The sequence below is a fragment of the Sturnira hondurensis genome, unplaced genomic scaffold, assembly GCF_014824575.4.
Source record: "Sturnira hondurensis isolate 20B ecotype Veracruz unplaced genomic scaffold, ASM1482457v3 Scaffold0004322, whole genome shotgun sequence".
In the NCBI taxonomy this organism is placed as follows: domain Eukaryota; kingdom Metazoa; phylum Chordata; class Mammalia; order Chiroptera; family Phyllostomidae; genus Sturnira; species Sturnira hondurensis.
Window position 1 is genome coordinate 4,112,287 of NW_028076953.1, and position 18,275 is coordinate 4,130,561.

Sequence of the window (18,275 nt, forward strand, 5' to 3'; positions counted from 1 at the left end):
TACAAAAAAGATGCTTTTGGATGACCCGCCTCACTGCGGTGAGCAGGATGGGCTGGATGGAGTGGGGCTGTGGACACAAGGCCAGTCCAGAGTCTTTTGAAATATGCTGCGGCTGAAATCTCCATTTTCAGTCCTTTGGGCTGGTGTTGAGGTAGGAATACTGACCAGAATCCACTGCAGAGCTCAGATGTCGGTGTGGGTGGCTGGAACTCATCTGCTCTGCAAGGCCTGTTCCTCCCCCTTTTCCCCGACACTGGCACCACTTCTGCCTTCATCACCCAGATGAGAACCCTCAGAATTGGCTTCTGCTGATCAAGAAACTCCTGTCCCTGCCTCTTACCGATGCCCATTCTAATCTTCACTCTTCTGTTCTCCCTAAGCTTCTGCAATAGCCTCCCAACCACACCCCCACCCCACCTCTGGTACCACAGCTTAGCCACCAGCAATGCCACTGACTTCGCCTATCACTCCGGGCTCAGGAACTCACGGGGTCTCAGAGACTCTCCCACCAAAGGCTGACAGGAGATCCGCAGTCTCCTTCAGTGCCCCACAAAGAAATGCATGGGCTTCTTATACCTAGTTTCCACCCTCCCAGGGCTCAGGCCTGATTCATGGTGGGGCGCAAACCCCTAGCCTGCCTTGTTCTCCCAGCTCCCCGAGCACCGAACCCGTGTCTTGCAGCCCAGTGAGACGGACCGTTGCCCTTGCCATATGCTGTGTCTCATACGGGGGTTCGGGCCTGCACTCCCAGATCACAAGAGGTCTGTGGAGCCTCAGAAATTACTGGCAGATTCTTAATCAGTGGGAGAGACGAGCAAGGATACTGCCATTAGGCGATGGTGTCCACGAGTCAGCTGCTTGCGGGTCATTATAGTTCTTAGGCCTTTTTCTAGGTCCACGGCTTGCTGAGGTGTGGGGAAACCCTGGTTATGTTCTGAAGGGCTCAGAGTCACCTACAAATAAAACCCAAAGCCTTTGTAAGGCAGGTAACAGCCTTCTCCATCTGGCCCTGAACTCCCTTCCTACCGCGCACTGAAGCGGAACCCTGATGTCAGGGACCTTCCACAGCTCCTGAACACGCTGCCCCTCCATCCCCTGGTCTAGCAGGCAGAGCAACACACCTGCAGAAGTACCAACTGTGCAGCTCGACTGGAGTCCAGGCTGGGGGATGGGGAGAGAACAGAGGGGTGGAGCAGGCAGCCTAGGGCTTTGAAGCCCACAATAAATTAGCTGAATCTAATCTAAGGGGCAGAGTCTACGGCTAATCTAAGGGGGGCAGGGAATCTACCAAAAGACTCTACACAGTGGGGCAATGCAGTCTGCTGGGCACAAGCTCTTTGAGTGCAGAGGCCATGTCTTTGGCTCCCAGAGTCCAGCCCAGTGCCTGGGGCCCAGCAGGTGCCCTGTAAACACTTGTTGACTGGAACCAAGCTTGCCTCCTCTCACCCTGCATGTGGCCGCTGCCTTGTCACTGGGTGGGGAGAAAGGGAGAGAGCTGGCGGGTGGTGACCTTGGCTAACTTTCCAGACTTCTGCTTCCTTATGCACCTAGGGGCAGCCATTCCCACTTCACGGAACCCCTGACCAAATGCACAACCCCACTGGCACAGTGCCCAGCACGCAGTGGGCACTCATTTGGAACAATGTGGGATTTGAACCCCCTTTCAAAGGTGACTCCTAGCCACAAAAACTGCTTCACTAAAACTTTTTAAAAATATGTTTTTAAAGATTTTATTTTTTATTTATATTTTAGAGAGAGAGGAAGGCAAGGAGAGAAACATCAATGTGTGGTTGCCTCTCGTGTGCCCTCAAGTGGGGACTTGGCCTGCAACCCAGGCGTGTGCCCTGACTAGGAATCGAACCAGCGACACTTTGGTTCACAGCCCGCACTCAATCCACTGAGCTACGCCAGCCAGGGCTTTCACTAAAACTTTTTTTTAAAGAAGATTATAAAACCCATCAGAAGGTTTTAATGATATCTGGCTTTTGAGAATTTAGTCTTAATGGAATAAAAAAAAGACTAGAAGTTGGAACAACCAATTTCTATTTAGGCATCGGTTTGTTTGTTCTGTTCATTTCAGTTCAAACTGAAATGTTCAGTTCAGTTCTGGGGGTCTCGAGCATGCCGCTCAAAATGGTCCTATCTGTGCGGGGTAGAAGGCACCTTCCCTGGGCGGCTAGTACTTTGCATGTTCTCAGTGTGAACAAGTACATGTGGCTGCAGTCAGCGCTCAGGTGTGAGCGCACAAGAAAGCTTTGGGTTTGGCACAGGCTGACAGGCCCCAGGATGGGGAGTGGGTGTCCCTCAGGGCCTTGGACGCTTAGTTTTTTATTTAGTTCTTTCAACACATTTTTTCAGTTACAGTTGACATTCAATATTATTTTATATTGATTTCAGGCGTACAGCCTAGTGGTGAGACCTTTACGTAATTTTTGAGGTGCTCCCCACCTGATAAACGTAGCTCCCGCCTGGCCGCACGCGAAGTCATTCTGTGATTACTGGCGGTCGTCCCTGTGCTGTACTTTGCATCCTGTGATTATTTTGTAACTCCAGTTTGGACTTTTAATCCCTTTACCTTTTCCACCCAGCTCCTGTGATAAGATTTTTTGTTGAATTTTAAAAATCACTTTCGGGTCATTTAGCCTATGATTGAGGTTGGTGATTAACTTTCCTGAAATAAAAGAGGGAGTGTGTTCATGAAAAAAGGAGGGGAGGGCAGGCCGAGAAGAGAGAATGACGAGAGAGGGGGGAGGGAGCAAGCTTCTGGGCTGTTCTATCCCAGTCAGGAGTGTGGGCACAAGGTGTGGAACGCAGTGGTTCTCAGCCAGGGCTGCTTTCTTCTGCCCCGACCGGCTTATCAGCCGAGGGAGGGGTCAGTGACAGTCCAGGCCTCTCATCAAGTTGAAACAAACAACTGCACAGGTTGCGTTTTTCTAGAAATCTCATCCAGAACTTGTGATCGCAAACAAGCTTATAAGTCCGCCTGGCGCTATGTATCATCACGTGTTGCCATTGCTCTAATTTCAGGGATAAGCTCCTGTCTGTCACCAGCCGGTGGGAGGCCCCTGGGGTTGTGCTGTGAACCGCCACCAGGGGGCCCACGCTTGGGCGAGGCAAGACTCCGGACAGACCCATCCTCGTCTCAACCCACTTTGCAACTCTGGCCAGACTTGCAAAGACACGAAGCCTGGTCTTCGCAGATCCTGATAAATGTTGTGAACATACAAAGAGACTGAACTTCCCTCTGAGAAAAGCACACGTTCCCTAAACATTCTGAAGCCTTGCTGGTTGCCACATCTAGGGTTGTCTTGCAAGTAAATCCGCCTTAACATGAGACTCTTTGGAGATTTCAGAAACTCAGCCCCTTTGAAGCCTTGCCCTGTGCTGAATCTCAAGTAGTGGACCAGTTTATAAACAAATTCCAAAGTATATCGAGGGCTTTGAGAGATCCAATCGGTATGTTTCACCACTGAAAACATGCATAAATTGATCGCGAACCCCCAGAGTGAATAAATCTCAACAACTTCTGACATCCTAACACTGCCCACAGGCCAAAAAATTAAAACCCAGTGCTCCACAAATTTCAACAGCAACGTTTGGTGCAGACAACAGAAGGAAAGGGGACGGCGCTGCAGCATCCGAAGACCTAAAATGAAACCGGATACTGGATTCACTATACGTCGCCTTCTATTGACACGCTCTAGCTTTACGGCTTGTCTAAAAATACATTATTATAATCCAAAGACAAATGAAAAAGACAGGCTCGAATTTACTAATCTGACTTTTCCACTGGGGTGTTGAGCTACACAAATATAGTTTCTCCTGCTAATGACTGTGATTAAAGCCAAAGCCTTCACTAAATAAACAATTAACTTTGTAAACATAAGTCCTAAGAGAAAATAAAAATGTTAACCCCAATTTTCTCTCTCCTGTTTGGTAGGCAGAAAAGCAAATGGTGGCACCCGCAATTGGGCATTTTCGCCTGGCCCTGCCCAGTGGTGGCCACACAGTGGCCCGGCCATCCAGTTCAGGACGTGTTCAGCATAGCGCCACCACACTGAAGGAGGCGCCCTTCATGCACAGCCTTCGAAAATTTGTTTATTGACTATAAGGGTCGCCCGGCAGATGGCAATAGTGTGTCTTGAGGCGAGGGTGCCTCATTCGAATTCACACAAAGATGCTCTGTGCAAGCAGGGGAGGACCTGAGGGTATCTGCGGGGCCTCTTTGCCTTTCAGCTGTTGGGCTCTTGACAAATGGGGGCCACGGGTCTCACTTGGGTCCCTTGCCGCATGCCTGCTCCTTTGAATCCTTACATTCAAGCTCAGTGAAGCAGGCTCTGTAGGCGGCCTCCTACTTCACAAACACTTCACCCTGGTGGCCAGAGTTCTGCAGAACTAACCAGGAGGCCAACTTCAATCAAGAGCTTGCCAGTCCCTGGAACAGGGTGCCTCTGATGAAACTCAGGGACCTGCCGAGAGCCCGCCGAGCCACTCGGCCTCCCTGGCTAGGTCTGAGGGGAGGTGCAGACGTGGGTGAGAAAGTCTTTGTGGCCTGACAGGTGACAGCCTCAGTGAGGAGACAAGATATCTGAAGAGAATGTAGAGCATGGGTCACAAGCAGTCCCACCGCAGTCCAGAGTGTCTTCCATACTCCATCTCCAGGGGGCGAGGGGTTCTGGCCCCTGCACAGAAAGGAATCGGTAGCAGAGAGATTTCATAAAATCTTGTAAGCTTTAGCTTTCTGAAACACTTTGATTGATTTGATGTTAATGTTTTAGTGCCTTGATGATATAGATTTCTCTTTTTCCAAATCCTAGAAAGAATCTCATCTTCAGCAAAGACCTGCAGATGGGTTTCGATGCCATTTTCCACATTATGATGAAAACCGTGTAATCCATCACACTTTACACCAGATTCTTACTCCAGTGCCATTAAAAACTGATTTGCAATTTGCTGTTAAATTAAGACACTTCATTTTCTTACTGCATGTGATTTTTCTTTTCACAGACAGATAATAACACAGGGGCCATCAGACCCTAGAGCAGACAGGAAAACGCCATCAAAGCCCCTAGGGAACCCAAATCCAAGGAATTTCATTTACTCATTATCAGCCTTTATCAAAGACGTATCTAAAGAGGCTCAGAAACCATAAAGAGAAAATATGAAGAGGGTATCTATGGAACACTTCCTCATCAAGGTTCTGAGCAATTCCCATGAAAACTCAGCTTTCTGTTTGTGTAAATGAAAAAGACTGATTTAGCAGTAATTTGTGCAGACTGGAGTCTGAGAGCAGTGCGGGCTCCGAGCGGGCGGCAGTGACCGAATCCCCGCACTAACCTCACTACGTGGGAGTCACTCTGCCGGGTTCAGGGCTCCCTTTGATGTCACATTCCCGCTGCCTTTTGCCCCCAGTCATTCTCTGGGCAGCGGCTCCTCCACACCTCCCACTCCTGCAGGGTCACAAAGCTGCCACTTTTGAAGCTCAGTTTTACTTTGATGGAACACCAAGGGATTGCAAATTATTTTTCACTGAAGGAGACTGACTTTGGTCTGAAAACTGCTGGAAAAAATTCTATCTTCGACAGAATGTAGTACACCCAACACCAAAATGGCTACTTTCCTTCCTAACACTTCTCAAATGTGGGAGAACCTGCTCCTTGTACTCATACACCCTAAGACTCCCCCACCCCCCACAACCTGGCCCCAGTGGGTTTGCCCATCGTAAGATACCCTCTTGGCAAGGCTTTATTTGCCCCTGGGTCACTCAGTGCTCAGCTCCCGGGGGTCTCAGCTTTCACTGGTAATAGGCACACTGAAACACAGTGACATTTTCAACAGGCCATTTGTTAACACCTTGCCATGCTGCACACTGCAGGGGACCCCCCACTCAATCAGATTTACAGGATGACACCCTGGAGCCGCCGGCAGAGGAGTAGGCATCCAAATCACCTCCATGAGGCAGCCCACGCCCTGACTCTTCCCTTGCAGACAGCGAACATGCCAACTTAAGATGCAGGAAAGGTCTACTGGGCCACCGGTGAAACAAGGGGCTTCAAGGGAAAGCTAAGTGCAAGTTCAACCTGTGAAAACCCCCTTCTAAACCCTCTGCTCCCTTTAACCATGTCCTCAAGTGACTTCCGATAATACCCCTCTCTCTCACAGGGCTGGCACACAGGCTAAATGAGACAATGCAAGTGAAATATTATTAATCACTGGGTCTGGCAGTGAGATTCCATTCGGTAATAGTAGTGCTTTGTTGACATCTATGGGGAGTGAGATCACAGGGGCTGCCCCGGCTAAGGCAGACCTCAAGGTGCGGGTCCAAAGACCAGCTGACCCAAGGTCAGTACGCAAGGAGATCCAAACCAGAAGTATTGACTGCTGGTCATTTTACCTTGTTAATTCAATACCCTGATTCAAAGTATGAGTGATGTGATATGTGGCTATTCACCAAAGTTGATGCCCTATCTGCTCTTCAGTAAGAATATCGGAAAATCAAAGTCAAATTAATCCATCCTTTTCCTAATTCACTTCGAATGAAGGACGAACTACTGAGTAAACAAACTCCATGTGGTTGGAAGATGGCAGGCGATGTAACTGGGAGGAAAAGGAGGGGATGTGCAGAACACACAGAAGAAAATCCAAAGATTCCGAAGGCCTCCCAGCATAGGATGTGGAGTAAATGACTTTCCGAATTCCTTCTCACCACAACAGTGCTGTGACAAACAAATGTCTTGGAAGTCTGCTTCGGGACGAAGTGCATCATATGTCAGGGCTCAGCACACAGTAGGTTCTCAGTAAAAAAGTGACTCATCACAAGATAGGTTTTGGCCAAGCATCAACTCCACAGCTTCCAGTATACAACTCACAAGTCGCTTTCTCTCAGAGGAGTCAGCGCCTTAGTACCTACACACCTCATTTAACAAGCTTTTGTAAAACCACAAAAGCTGTGCTAGATGTCACGGGCAGAAACACAGCAACAGGAACTGGACTTAGAGATACAGATACACAACACAACACAACTCGTGTCTCATGGGTCTATGCACTGTCCCCGAAGGTGAATAGCTAGCAGGAATATTTACATCTCACAAGAGAAATCATGACCAAGGCCCTGAATTTCCATGATTTGCTCAGACCTACTGAGCAACAGATTGACTGACATCAGAATCCAAATCTCCCAAAACATATAAGAAACTACAAATGGTTTGTCTATACAGAAAAGACTTAAGGGGAACATGAGGACAGTGTTGAAATAGTTGAAGCCTTGGTCTGTTCTTGTCCCAAAATGACAGGTCAAACATTCTTGGTTCAACTCCCTAGAGAAATGAGTCCAGAATTCCTCTCATCTTATTTTAAGGTGCCCACTCATACCAACTAATTTGACATGCTCAAAATAAACATGCCCACAATAGAGAGGAGAAAAATATGCATCTGAAGGGCTGTTATGTCCATTTAATTGAAGCATAAGATGGATGTTGCAGGTACGTAGATTTGGACTCAATATAAGGAGGGACCTTCTAGTAATTGGAGTTGTTCAAATGTGGCGATGTCTTGCCATAAGGGCACAGCACCCTCTCCATCTCTAGAAATGTCCAACAGAAAGTAATGAAATGACCTCCTATGAAGGTTTAAGATAGAATAACCAGTTACGAAGCTACTAAAGAATTCCAAGCAAGACTTCCGGCCAAGATGGAGGTATAGGTGGAAATACTGTACCTCTTCACACAACCAAAGTTAAGAACAACAAAAATTTAGAAACAAAAACACAACAGAACAGACAGAAAATTGAACTGAAGGCCGACAACAACGAACCATTCATCCAGACTGGTAAGAGGGGCGGAGTCGGCAGGAAAAGGCGGTGGTTGGCGACCCAGGTACGGGGAGGAAATGAGCAGACCCAATGGAGTAAGGTGTGCAAGGCAGTTGGCTGACTGTAGACACACATTCATGCGCATATAAACCAAGCAAAAAACGGGCAGTGAATCAGACTGCGTAACCCAGGGCCCCAGTGCCAGGAAATAAAGCCTAAAAGCATTGATTGAAAAAAACCTGTGGGGCTTGAGGTGCCAGGAGAGACTCCCAGCCTCACAGATTTCATTGGAGAGACCCACAGGGTCCTGGAGGGTACACAAGCCCACCCACCCGGGAACCAGCACCAGAAGGGACCGGTTTGCTTGTGGGAAGCAACAGAGAGGACCAAAATCTGAGAGACAGCAGAGCAAGCGCCATTGTTCCCTCTCTGACCCCATCCCCACATACAGCATCACAACCCAGCAACTGGGTCGCCCCGCCCTGGTGAACACCTAAACCTCTGCCCCTCATATGTAACAGGCACAACCAGACCAAAACATTATGGCTCAAACACAAGAACAAATCAAAGCCCCGGAGCTAATACTTTTAAACAACCAAGAGATAGCCAACCTATCAGACGCTCAGTTCAAAACACTGGTGATCAGGAAGCTCACATAACTGGTTGATTTTAGTCGCAAATTAGGTAAAAGAAATGAAGGCTACACTAAATGAAATGAAGGAAAATGCACAGGGAACCAATAGTGATGGAAAGGAAACTGGGACTCAAATCAATGGAGTGGAACAGAAAAAAGAAAGAAACAACCAAATAGAAAATAATGAAGAAACAAGAATTTTAAAAAAATGAGGAGAGGCTTAAGAACTTCCGGGACATCTTTAAACATTCCAACATCCGAATTACAGGGGTACCAGAAGGGGAAGAGGAACAGCAACAAGTGGAAAACTTATTTGAATGAATAATAAAGGAGAACTTCCCCAGTCTGGCAAAGGAAATAGACTTCCAGAAAGTCCAAGAAGCTCAGAGAGTCGCAAAGAAGGTGGACTCAAGAAGGAACACACCAAGGTACATCATAATTACACATTAGCCAAGATTAAAATGGAGAGAATTCTAGAAGCAGCAAGAGATAAGGGGACAGTCACCTACAAAGGAGTTCCCATCAGACTGTCAGCTGATTTCTCAAGAGACTTTACAGGCAAGAAGGGGCTGGAAAGAAGTATTCCAAGTCATGAAATGCAAGGACCTACATCTAGGATTACTCTATCCAGCAAAGCTTTCATTTAGAATGGAAGGGCACTTCTCAGATAAGGTCAAGTTCAAGGAGTTCATCATCACCAAGCCCTTATTATATGAAATGTTAAAAGGACTTATCTAAGAAAAAGAAGATAAAAAATATGAACAGTGAAAGGATAGCAAACTCGCAGTTACTAATGACCACACCTAAAAAACAAGAGCAAATTGAGGGGACACCTGAAACAAGAGCGGAGCCACAGAAATGGAGATCACACTGAGGGATAGCAACAGGGGAGTGGGAGGAGGAGAGGTGGGGAGAAGGTACAGAGAATAAGTAGCATAGACAGTGGGTAGAAAATAGACAGGGGGGAGGGCAAAGTAGTGTGAGAAATGTAGAAGCTAAAGAACTTATGACACATGGACATGAACTAAAGGGGCAGATGGGGGGAGGTGGTGTGCAGGGTGGAGGGGAATGAAGTGGGGGGAATGGGACAACTGTAATGGCATAATCAATAAAATATATTTTTAAAAAAGAAAAAAAAAGAATTCCAAGCAAAAGAAGGTGGGTCTGAATTAGTACAGTTTTGGTGGTAGGGACAGGGAGGAAGAGGCAGATGAGAGAAATGTTCAGGGCTGAATCATGCAGACTTAGTAATGGATTAGACGTGGATGATGAACAGGCTGAAGAAGAGGCGTGGGAGCTCCTAGGAGATGACTGAGCCACCGCCTCCCAACACAGAAGCATGACAGGGAGGCAGGCTTGAGAAAGAAGAGGCAGAGCCCGAGGTTCTTGCGGGCCATCTGGATGGAGTGGCTCCCCAGGCTTGCGGTCCAGCTGCCATGGAGGAGAGTCAGATAGGAGACAGACAGAATCCTCAGTACAGAGGGGTAGCTATCTCAACAGTTGCCTAAGAAATGGGTATAGAGGGTATATGAGAACAGGGCTAGGGGATGCTAGTTTTTAAGTAGTCGAAAAAGAGAAACTAAAAAGCAAACAAACAAACACACAAAAACCCAGGTACCTTAGTCCATTGTGAGTTGCTATAACAAAAATAGCATAAACCGAGTGGCTTAAATGACAAGCACTTATTTCTCACAGTTCTGGAGGCCGGGATGTTGAAGATCAACGCACTGGTCGCCTTACTATGAGGTGAGAGCGCGCCCCCAGGTTCACAGACCGGCCTCTTCTCCTCATGTCGTTGTGTCCGTGCACAGCAGGAGAGACACCGGGGCTCTCTGCAGTCTTCCATTAGGGCGGTAACGGCATTCCTGTGGGCTCCCCTCTCGTGACCTAGCACCTCCCAAAGACCCCACCTCCTAATCCATCACCCTGGGGGTTGGGATGTGAACACATGACTTTGGGGGAAACACAAACATTCAGTCCATAACAACAGGGCAGGCTGGTCAGCAAGGATTGGAGGGGACAAATAGAATGTGGTGTCCTAGGGGTTGAGAGAGCAGACTTTCAGGAAGGACTGGCCAACAGTGTCAAGTGCAACAGAGAGTTCCAACAAAGCAGGGTTGGACAGCATCCACTGGACTTGGTGAGGTGAGGTGAAGGTGGCCAAGTGGCCGGTGGGAAATTAGTGAGCGGAGGCTGTGTTAACCTGCTCTGAGTGGAGAGAAACAGGGACTAGGAAGGAAGACATGGGATGAGGATTATTTTTGGAAAAGGAAAGACCGGAGCACGTTTATAAGCTAAGAGGAAAGTGTGGGTGGAAAAGAACAGACTGAAGATTTCTGGGGAATCTTTGAGAAGAGGGCGGTTTTGGGCACAGGTGGCAGGACCAGCCTTGGAGAGGGAGCCTTGGAGGCTGGAGGAAGGAAGCAGGGGGTCATGGATATGGATATAGCCGTAGCTTGTGGGGGCAGGGGTGGGGACAGAAAAATACCCCGCCTAATGGTCTTAACTGGTGCTATGAAGTGAGAGTGTCAAGGAAGACAGGGCTTAAAGGGGAGGAGGAGGGAGGGAAACAGGAGTGAGCTGAGCCAGGACAAGCAGAGGTGACGGGTAGCTTTGAGGACTTGGGCATGAATTAGGGAGATGCTATTTACATTCCTCAAACTCATCCTGCGCACAAAGGGACCAGCCCCCAAGTCCTTACCCCACATCCCATCCACACTGCTCTCCGCCCAGCACACAGCCCTGCGAGATCTGTTCTCCCACCCCTTCGTCTCATTGCCTTCCACTCCTCAGCTACAGCCCATGTCCTTCCTCTCTCCCTCATGCCTCTTCTTTCTGCTGTTCTAGCTGCTGTTCTGTGTTGCCTCCTCCAGGACATTCCCTGGCCCAAGACTGGGTGAAATAACTGCTGGAGCTCTTGCAATAGGCTGTGTGTTCTCTCTGCCCTTGCACCGACCATGTACCCCAGAGAGGGCTGCCTGCATGTCCACCTCCTCCACTAAACATGGAATCGCTCCTCTGGGGTAGGAATTTTCACTGTCTTCCCAGCAATCAGTAGGCCTCCGATACAAAGGCTGGGCGAGGGGGTGGCGGTAGGGACTGGGCAGGTGAATTCCGAGTGGGAGGCTGGCTCAGTGGTCCCTCCAATCCCATCTTACTAAGAATCTAGGATTCTAGCTCGTTGGTTCTTTATGCATAGGTGCTTTTGTAGAAGTGCACACGTAATAGAGCAGACATGGGGGGAGTCGGTCTCCATGCAAACTGAAAGGTTGATTATAGTGCTTTCATAAGCCAGAAAAATAAGCTGTGACATTCTCATGGTCAGAGCCAGATTCCACAGTAGCTCCTGGGATTGTGGACGCACTGGGCATCCAGATAAGGACAGAGATACTGCCGTAGCATCCAGTCCCACGAGGGCCTTCTCTCCCCGACTCTCCTTCCCTCCCTAGACAGGCCAGCCTGAGTCTCCTCTGCTGTCCCGGGGACATCCAATCTACACATCGGCTAAAAGCTGACTTCGACATCTTCGCACACAGTGACAACAGAGGTCCTCCCAGGACTGCTGACCTCTGTGGCCTGAGCGCCCCAACTCTCTAGCGCCCTCCCCAGTGTTTGGCACAGGCCCACCTCTCCACAGCCCTGGAGGTGCTGAACCCGCTGGCTGACGGAATTTTCCCAGGATCCCGGGCTCCTTTCTGCTTCCCACCCACCTCTCCAACAAAAACAAGGCCTCGGCCAGGATCCAAGGTCTGGGATCTGTGGGGAGAGGGGCGCTGGGATCTAGCCCTGTCCTTCCCCTGATGCTGAAACCAGATGCCTAAAGCTCCCAGATGCTAATGGAATACATGTCCGTCTCTTAAAAAATAAAACTGCTGGGCTTTTGTTTGGAGGGCAGGAGAGATAAATGAGCAACTAGCAGCCACCAAGAGGAGGGACTGAGTCACTGGGAAAGACATTTCTCCAGTAGCTGATGCTGACGGGGATCAGCCCCACTGACAAAGGCAACTGAGGCCATTCCAACCCTGAGATGTGTCATCAGTACCCAAGCTGTCACAACAGCAGACAAACCAAAGGACCAGACATAGAGAAGACAAGTGGGCCCTTCGCTCCACCATGTTCCCTCCGACAGGCAGTTTCTAACAAAAATAAGCTCCAGGGACCCAGCCCTCTAGGGATGTGCAGATGGGTTGCCTGTGTATTCAGTGAGGCTCCAAATATTTTTTTTCAGAGGCCAGGGAATTGATTTCTAGTTAAACAAATGCAGCAATAGCAACAGCATCATTTAAACTCTCCCCACTACACAGCACTTTGTGGCTGTAAAGTGCAGTCAAATCTACTCTATGGGAAAGACGGACACTTCAAATCCAGCCTCTGACCATGACTTCTCATTGACAAGAACACTGCCAATGGTTAGTGGAGACTTGCTGGCCCATGTGCACCGACTCCATAATCTAACCTCTCCTTATGCTCGTTCAGAAAAGGGGCTTTCCCACACCTGCAAGGTAATTGGTGCCTCTGAGGTTCCCCTGAAGTTTCCTGACACAGCCACACCTCCCTTCCACAGGTGGAGCCATTGATAAGGCAGCAGATTTCACTCCTTTCTGTCCCCCCACACCACTCACCCACCTGTCAACACACAAGAAAGATCAGAGACATGAGAGACTAGAGAAGTGGAGATTGTTCCCACTCCAGCTCCGGAAATTTCACCTATGAGCTCCTCTCCAGGTCCCTTCTGTAATTCACCAGGAAGCTGCCGGGGGTGGGGGGCCCTGCCGCCGCCTGCTGGACAGGTTGCCAGCCTGCCAAACCGGGCACCCTGCAGCTTCCCTGGAGTCTTGTCTGAAAACCAAGATTCACACTGCTCTTTCCCAACTGGCCTGCAAACTAACACATTAACATCTCGTCTTGCTTCAGGTTTCTACTGTCTTAATAAGGTGCCCTGGACAGGGTACTGGGCTTGAGGCCAGAAAACCTGACTGCTGCTCCTGGTTCTCCGCTAAGTGATTCTGGCCAGATACTGGAGTGGCCAAAAAGTCTGGTTAGTTTTTTTCTGTAAAATAAAAGACACATTTTTCATTTTCACCAATAACTTTATTGATTTGGATATTTTCAGTATGTCGGTTATCTCCCACTATTGGCTTCTAGTGGGTAGAGGCTAAACAGCTTCCAATGCATAAGACAGCCCCGCAGCAGAGAATTACTTGGCCAAAATGTCAATAGTACCAAGAAACTTCATAAACCATTTTTGACACATTCGATCAGTCACAGCACTTTCTCCATACACTGCACAAATCAATTTTTTGTGTGTTTTAGTTGCATTTTTACCTCTCTTGGAATAATAAAGCATAATATGCTGAAAATGTTGCACATTTTCTTCCATCTTCAGTATTAAAATGGTTGTACAAAAATTCATCAATTCTGGTAAGTTTTTAAGAAATGCATGCTGATATGACAGCTGTCATAATACAATCTCACAAAACTGTTTTGGATGACGTTAAAGACAACTAAGCACTACTGGAACCATCATACAGAAAAAGATCAAATAAACTTTCTGGCCAACTGAATAGTTCCTCTGAGCCTCAGTTTCTCTTCTGTGGAACAGGGTGAACTCCTGCCCTGCCTGACCCAGAGAACAGGGTTTGAGACTCCAGTGAGACAACGTGAGAGGAAACTCAGACGCTGGGAAGACTTTTGCAAATGTGACGAAATGACACTATGACCGAATGCTTCTGTGGTTAAGTCCTTCCAAGGCAGGAACCATCTATCACCCCATTCAACAGACGGCTTACACGTGGCTTTTACACTTGACCTCCAGGAGCCTTGGAACTTGCATGTACACCACTAATGTAATATAGATCAGGAATGTCTTCATTTCAAACTTTTTCCATTGGGCATAAACAAAACATCCCTTCCTTTTCTCGTTCAGGATTCAGGGGTCTTTCTGTGAAGTGACCACCACTGCGAAGCCCTTCTGGGAGGCTGCAGTCCTGCCCCTTAGTGTGCCTGGGACATGTCCTCTCTGACCCAGCTCCTCGAGGGCCGGCAATGACCGCATCTGCTCTTTCTTCCCCTCCGTTCTCAGCCTCCCATTTAACTCCTCTCTAGGACGGCTGTATACATGTCCACATAAGGCCCCTAAATACATTCCAAATTCTGCAAAGTCTCTGCAAATAAGATTTTATTCCCTGCATGCACCAGTATGATAGGTCTCTTAGGAAGCGAAGGGGCTTTTATATTTTTAATTTTCTTTCCACACAACAAACACTATTAATAACATTCGACTTTCTCCAGAGATGATATGGATTAGGCCAAATGGAAAGTTACCATGGCTACCATAGTGTTATTTTCGGCATGAGGAACTCATGCCAGGGAAGCAGCACACATACATGGTTGAGAACTGGAGCTTCATCTCAGCTTTGCTATCAGGCAATCAATCCCAATTTAATTTTGAAACTCTAATTGCAACGGAAACTAATTATGAGCAGCAAGACCTGAAACCCCTAATTAAAGTGGGAGCCAATACAATAATGCCGGCTGTCCTCGGGGCAGCATCCGGCAGGAGGAGGGGTTCAGCACACATGGACCTTCTTTCCCTGGTGACTAAACAAAACAAGATGGGGAAGCACATCTCGAGAGTCCATGGGAAACCCTAAGCTGGGTCTGAAGGCTCCCGTTTTCGGGTGCAGGAGCAGTTCAGACCCCTCTCTGCACTGGGAAGATGCAACAAACTGGGGTGGGGGCACAAGCCTGGATGGGGGGAGGGTGTTTCCACCAACAGCCAACCACCCAGAGTGGCTGTGGTGGGGGGTGGGGAAGGGCTAGGCTGAAGGGGGCAGGCCCAGACTAACCCCGTACATGCCCGTGTCTTTCGCTGCAGGCCTCAGAGGACCGAACGACAGAGCAGCAGGGGTAGCCAAATGGAATCTTGTCCCTCAGGCCCAGATATTTATGGGCTGTTTTCCTCACATACCAGATGCTGAGTCACACACTTTTCTGAATTAGCAGGAGTTGGCTCATGAAAGAACTTCTCTTGGAGTAGAGACCTACTGCCAATCCCCGCAGTGCACGCTTCCCTCTGGGTCCTCCCGGCCTATCTCTGACGGCCTGCAAACACTGCTAATGGCATGACTTCATCTGCCCTACGCCAGAACGATCCATTTTTAGGCCAGAAACCACATGGTCCTCACATCACCCCACTGGGCTCCAGGACAGAAAGGGGCTCTTAAATCAGGGAGAGAACACTTTTAACCAGTCATTAATTCCTCCCCCTCCTCCTTGACAAAGAGATAAAAATGAACTTTGCTGCTCAGTCAGAAAGCTACTCTGAACACCACAACAGGGCGGGAAAATTAGAAGTGTATCCTCTTCCCGTTCAGTGTATATTTTTGTACAAAGGGGTCATTCTCCCTTTAACAAGTTTTCCTGAGAGTTGTTCTCAAAGCCCCACTGGGAAGAAAGCAAGAGGAAGAGCACAGCCCTGTTGCAGCTTTTTCAACAGCCCCGGCCAGTCAGTCCCCCCCGGGGCAGGAGCTCCGCACCGGAGCGGGAAGAATTCCTTAAGAGCCCTCAGCCTCCTGTTTGTTTCCCACGACTGAGGTCCACAGTTCTGCCAGGGCAGGCAGCATTTTCCAAGACAGAAAAACCCCAAATCAGCGAGAGCCTGTATAAATCCTAATTCTTAGTGTTGTCACAAGCAGGCAACACAGAACACAGGCCTCGTCTTGAATTAGTCCAATGAGGTTCTCTGAACATTTTCAGTGAAACAGTGGGTTGACAGGTTATGCAAAACCTATAGTTCTGGTCTTGTAACAAAGGTTAAAAATGGGAGCGTTAAAAGGCCGTTCTGAACACGAAGTGTTGGGAGACCTGGCTGCAATTTGAAGGGAGCTATTTGGCGGTTTCTCTACATTATGTATGTTACTGACATAATGGGCCAGCAGGTTAAGTGGAGAGAGGGGCCACCTCACATTCATCATGAACGAGGGAAGAGAGAGACAAAGAGAAAGAAGAGAAATAGCTCAATCTTATTGAGCTACCGTGGTATAAAATTTTACCGCAAGGAGACTGAAAGGGTCCTGAAATACGGATCTTCGTCCCCAAACACAGATTCTGCACCCAGGGGAGGCACACTGGTGGGGGATTAGGAAGCTCCCTCGGTCAGAGAAGGTGCCTCTGTTTTCACAGCCAGCAAGCAGGCTACAAACTGTCTCTAGTGCCTTTCAGAAAACTAGTGCTTTCAAGACCCCAAAGGAATTTCAGATGCGCTTTTGCCCCAAACCACACCTACCTTGACTCCAAGGAAAGACTTGCGGTGGTAGAAGCAGCACAGAGCTGCTGACAGTGCGTGGAAGGCATTGCATTCTTTAGGCATCTTTCCGGCTCAGTCCCTGGACCACACACTTTCTTTAGGGTTAAAGGAAAGGAGGCCGGGGGCATCAGCCCCAGTCCCTCAGCGGTGGCGGAGGTGGCGGCACTGCGTGTGCCTGCACGCACTCAGGCGGCCAGGGGAGTGAGCCAGCTCCTTCTCCCAGGCCAGGCTGGGACTCTTCCCCTCCGCTGAAGCCAATACAATCCACTCGCTCAATGCTGGCAGGCTGGTGTCCAGCCTGCCATGCACACACTGCCAGAAATCCTCATGTGACCAGGCTTGCTTTCTGGTGAAATTCTAACCTCTCTCAGAAGAGGCTTTGGGCTTCAGCTGTCCCCTCCATGTGGAGACCCGGCAGAAATCATTAGCCCCTCAGGCAGCCTTTTCTCCCCAGGGCTGAAGGCATTGGGAACCTGTTCTTAGAGGCTTTGTCTGTCTGCTCATCACCCCAGCACCTAGGGGTTAATGAAGCACATCACACCGCCTTGTGATGAGACAGAGGCTCCTTTGAGAAAAGGACCTAAAGGTGACCAGGGTGTGACTCCCGCCTAGGAGCTATCCTAGAAGTCCTAAGGAACCGAGGCAGGACCTCTGTCCCCACTCTCCCAGTCCACCCCAGAGCTGTTTATTTTTCATTAGGATGCCCCTGGCAGCCAGCTTGCCGCTGATAATGCTGGCACAGCCCTCACTACTGGCAAAGCAATATTGCCTTTTGGTGTTTAATTAGCAAGTCTGTCGGCAAACAGCCTGGGCGCCCTGGGCCCACCCCACCTGGCGTGCAGTCTGTTGGGAGGATGGGGGACAAGCTGTGTAGACTCTTCCGACACAACTGTTTGTCTCGCTCCCTCCTTCACTCTAAACACGTCACTTCAATTGCCCACTCTGCTTAGCGCAGATCCAGCACTTGAACCTCACGTCCAACCTGGCCAAGTTCGTCTCTTCCTTGCTAAGATGCCGTCACCCCTACCAAGAGCCTCCCAACACCTTTAGGGCAGAGCAATTGCCTTTCTTCTTTCCTTCTAGTAAGAATGGATGCTCAATGGTTCTGAGTTTTGGGAAGATTTTTTAAAAAATCAAACTCAGGTTTCTGCCTGTAGCTCCTCCTCTCCTACTTTTCCAACAATTAACTTTCTGTGGCTCCGGCCACTGAAAAATGCAATGTGTCCTGAAGCTTGCTAAAACTCCACACAGGCAGAAACTTGCAACAAGGAAGGAGCAGAACCTAATTTGTCCAGAAAGGAACAACACGAGATGAGGTATGAGGAAGGTATGACAAATATCCAATAGGAAACTAGTGTCCAATACTCAGGAGGCCTCAGCCTTTGGACCAGGCCTGTAAAAATATTGAATTGTTTGCTCAGTGCCTGCTGAGCAGCTTCTGTGCTTGCGTGAGAGCTATGGACGGGGACAGGGGTGTAGTCTCCCCACAGCCAATGCAGGGATAGGCCTACAGAGGTTCTACA

The 18,275-nt window shown here is 48.8% G+C and overlaps 1 protein-coding gene across 3 annotated transcripts in view; it reads right to left on the minus strand.

Moving 5' to 3' along the window:
* Positions 1 to 18,275, minus strand: part of BCAR3 (BCAR3 adaptor protein, NSP family member) — a 116,895-nt gene that overhangs the window by 34,186 nt on the left and 64,434 nt on the right. The window contains exon 1 of one of the 3 annotated variants that reach the window (XM_037045519.1): positions 16,732 to 16,948. The exons of the other annotated variants lie outside the window; for them this stretch is intronic. Coding sequence (XP_036901414.1) covers positions 16,732 to 16,815 — 84 coding nt within the window. The 5' untranslated portion in view covers positions 16,816 to 16,948. Of the gene's footprint in view, positions 1 to 16,731; positions 16,949 to 18,275 lie in introns of those variants that run through there. 3 annotated transcript variants of the gene reach the window in all.